Consider the following 3407-nt stretch of genomic DNA (forward strand, 5'->3'; position numbering starts at 1 on the left):
GTAGTCGATCCATTTAGCTATTTGGCTTTTTAGATCGGTTGGTTGCTGTTAAGATGCATCTGAAGATTCTGAGTCTGAAACTGCTTCTTCAGTGTGGAGCATCGCTGCTTCTACAAGTAATTGTTGCGCTAAATCTTGGAGCTAGGCAACTTTGTCCTTACTTTTTGTGCTTGTTGACTTGGATGAGGATGGGCTATTGTCCGATAATGATTATGCTGGAATGACTAGAGGTGGAGTAATGAGAAATTCAGAGAGGACCTGACTGATGACCTTCTGGTGAATTAATTTATCCCACCACTTGACTAATCTTACTCAAGCACAAAGAGTAAGGACAAAGTTGTCCAACTCCAAGATTTAGCGCAACAATTACTTGCAAAAGCAGCGATGCTCCACATTGAAGAAGAAGAAGTTTCAAACTCCAAATCAGATGCATCTTCACAGAAACCAACCGATTCAAAAAAAAGTTTAGGGACCTAATTTCTAGACTAGTTTTTTTGAAAAAATAGTTTAGGGACCTAATTTCTAGACTAGTTTTTTTGAAAAAATAGTTTAGGGACCTAATTTTCACTAAATTGGCAGTTCACCCTATCTACATTAAAAGGGTAGAGGAGTGGGTTAAGCCTCCCAACGGATTAGCAATAATGTGGTTCAAATTCGCCCTTGACAAGAATCTAACCTAAGACCTCTCACTTACAAGTGGAGGAATACCACTAGACCGTAGTACTAAGCGACATTTCGCCAAAGAACTCAAACGTAGACTAATTAAACCATAAATGGACACTTACTGTTGAGATCAAACCCTCATTGAAACTGCTAAACATTTTTCTGGGTCTCCTAATGAACCTAGTAATCCTTAGCCTTCTTGTTTTCAGAAATGAATATTCCCACTGATTTGAACCATTGCATAAGATTACGATGATCTTTGACATAAAGCCATGCTCGAAGAAACGGAAACAGACTTTCACTCACACCCCGCTCTTCTACGTAATTGTGGAACGCGTCCCTCGTCGTTTCATCAAGATCTCTGTCAGTTGAAGAACAATTCAACCCAAATATACATCAGTTTTTCATGCATAAATCAGAGCACATGACAGGTTTAATTTCTAAAGAGCAAAACCAAATTATAAAAGAAAAAAAGAAATTCAGTAACTCAAACCAAGAGCAGCACCGAGGGATACAATAATCTACAGTGCAAGAGTTAGGATCGTTGGATACAATAATCTCAGTGACAGAGTTAACATATATGCTTAGGAAATGATTTCCGCACACTTTTTTTTTTTTTTACTTAGCCACTGGACTGAACAAAACAAATGAGGATCAAGGGTTTCAACTCTCAAGGACTAAACTTGAGCCGATATACCTTTCAACAAGAATTACAACCAGAGAGAACAACTACCTACTCACAAAAATACAGTCATCACTGAGCTAGAGAAGCGTCCAAAAGTTTCACTTCTCGATTAGAAGGGAATAGAGGAGAAGAGTTTTACAGACAGAATCATAAAGTCATCCTTACAAAACAAAACCAAAAGAAAGAGCTTCTCTTGAGCATGTTTACATAACATCTAAATGGACTTTTTACTCTTTTTGGAGAAGAAAGGGGGAATACGAGTGAGCTCACTGGCAAGAAGCACCAAAATAGTTCGTTCTTGCTGGGAACTGAAACCCGTTTCTGTAAACATTTGCTTACATAAATTTCTACATACATTAAGTACAGGTCCAGTTGATCTTCTTATCATTGTCGTGATTAAGGCAACCGAATACACAATTTTATGCATTTTTAGAAGCAGTGCCACATCCAAATCCTATCAAGAAAAGATAAAGAACAAGAATCCCAAGCACTTGGGTAAGATTTCTACAAAGTCTGGCTCCTAGTTCCACTTTACACCAAGTCCAAACATATAAGATTGATAATTCCGGCCCCGTTGAAACTAATCATGTCACCAAAATCGTAGTTATTCTCGAGTTTCTAAAACAAATTGCTTAGTTTGTTCCTCAGTAAGATCGAAATGCAACCACAAACAATGACATATACTGTAAATTAAACTCTAAACCCTAAACCCTAAACCCTATGGGCAAATTGGCAATTTTAATTTTATTAAAGAGAAGGAAGGAGAAGAGATCTTACTCAAAAACAGGGCCATTATATGTGGAAGCAACATGAAGAGAGCTCGAAAAATCGGCATTTCTGCGCAATGAGACAGAGTGAATTCCCAAAGCATCCGGATACAAAGCACAAAGAAAATGCAGAGACTCCTTCTGGCCGGGCTTTGAAACGTCGAGGTGCAGGCACAACTGGTTCGTGTCATCGGCATCGTCGTCTTCTCCACCTTCGCCATCGCCGGGAATTATATTGGCGATTCGCATTACCGATATGGTGATCTCTTCACGGCCGTAAGTCCGCTTGAGAGCCGGTCCGTTGCCGTCAAGCGAGCCCTGGACGACTGTGAAGGGCGATGGAGGGTTGATTTTTGGGGGAGGATTCATTTTCTGGGCATCGATGTAGTGTTCCTTGAGGGACCGCAGGATAATGGAGTCGACGGCGGTGGAAGGGGATGCGGTTGTTGAGTGGGGGCGTGCTATCGTGCGCCACGGGTGGTGAAGTGCGGCGCCGAAGCGTCTTGCCGCTGCTGTTGCTATGGCTTTCCTCCACATTTTTGTCTGTGATTTCGGCAGTGGCTCAACGTCCCACTGCGGCGGTGCCGGCTTCTGCTTCTACTAACTAAGCGGCTTTTCTCCAAAGTTCGAAACCCGTCGCCCCTTCTTTGTAATAGAATTACATGAATACCCTTTTAATAAAATATGTGAGAGGGATTGTCGAAGCAGTGATGGTGAGCATCTTCAATACTTGTGCTAAATTTTAACAATTAAATTATATAATAAAAAATATTTTATTATATTTTTTTGTTTAAGTAGAGAGGGTTGTCAGAGATGATAAGTTAAAGGATGTGCTGTCCACACATTCTTTATTAATTTATGTTTTTTGATATTCTTCAAATCATCGAATCTGACAATAAAAAAAGTGACGAGGGAACCTCAACACCGTTCTATTTCATTATATTCCATTCATATCTCAATTTCATTAATTTAGTATCCCTTTGGGGTCATTGAGATAAGAAAAATCGTTTCTAGTCTATCTCTTTCTATTTCTATATATATGCTTTCTATACACACACACACACATATACGCTTGTATACTATTCTAGTATCCTTATGCATGACGATAACCAATTCGGACGTTTTGGAAATTTATTAGTTTATTTAAGAAATTAATTATAGATTTAATTTGATTTTGTATCAAGGATTCGATGATATTTTTGGTATTTACATATTAGGATTTCTTAAGTTGTGTTCTCTATAAATATAATTTGTAATTTAGTTTGACAAACAAATTAGTCAAGACATAGTTC

General features: G+C 38.7%; 1 protein-coding gene across 1 annotated transcript; it reads right to left on the reverse strand.

Annotated features, from left to right (window-relative positions):
* Positions 1–617: 617 nt before the first annotated feature.
* Positions 618–2785, reverse strand: LOC137735494 (uncharacterized protein At2g39795, mitochondrial-like). Its single transcript, XM_068474926.1, has 2 exons — positions 2126–2785; positions 618–1024 (listed from the first exon to the last, which is right to left on the reverse strand). The coding sequence occupies exons 1-2, from the start codon at positions 2650–2652 to the stop codon at positions 844–846; spliced, it is 708 nt and encodes a 235-aa protein (XP_068331027.1). The 5' UTR covers positions 2653–2785; the 3' UTR covers positions 618–843.
* Positions 2786–3407: the final 622 nt, after the last annotated feature.

Source organism: Pyrus communis, chromosome 5, assembly GCF_963583255.1.
Source record: "Pyrus communis chromosome 5, drPyrComm1.1, whole genome shotgun sequence".
In the NCBI taxonomy this organism is placed as follows: Eukaryota; Viridiplantae; Streptophyta; class Magnoliopsida; order Rosales; family Rosaceae; genus Pyrus; species Pyrus communis.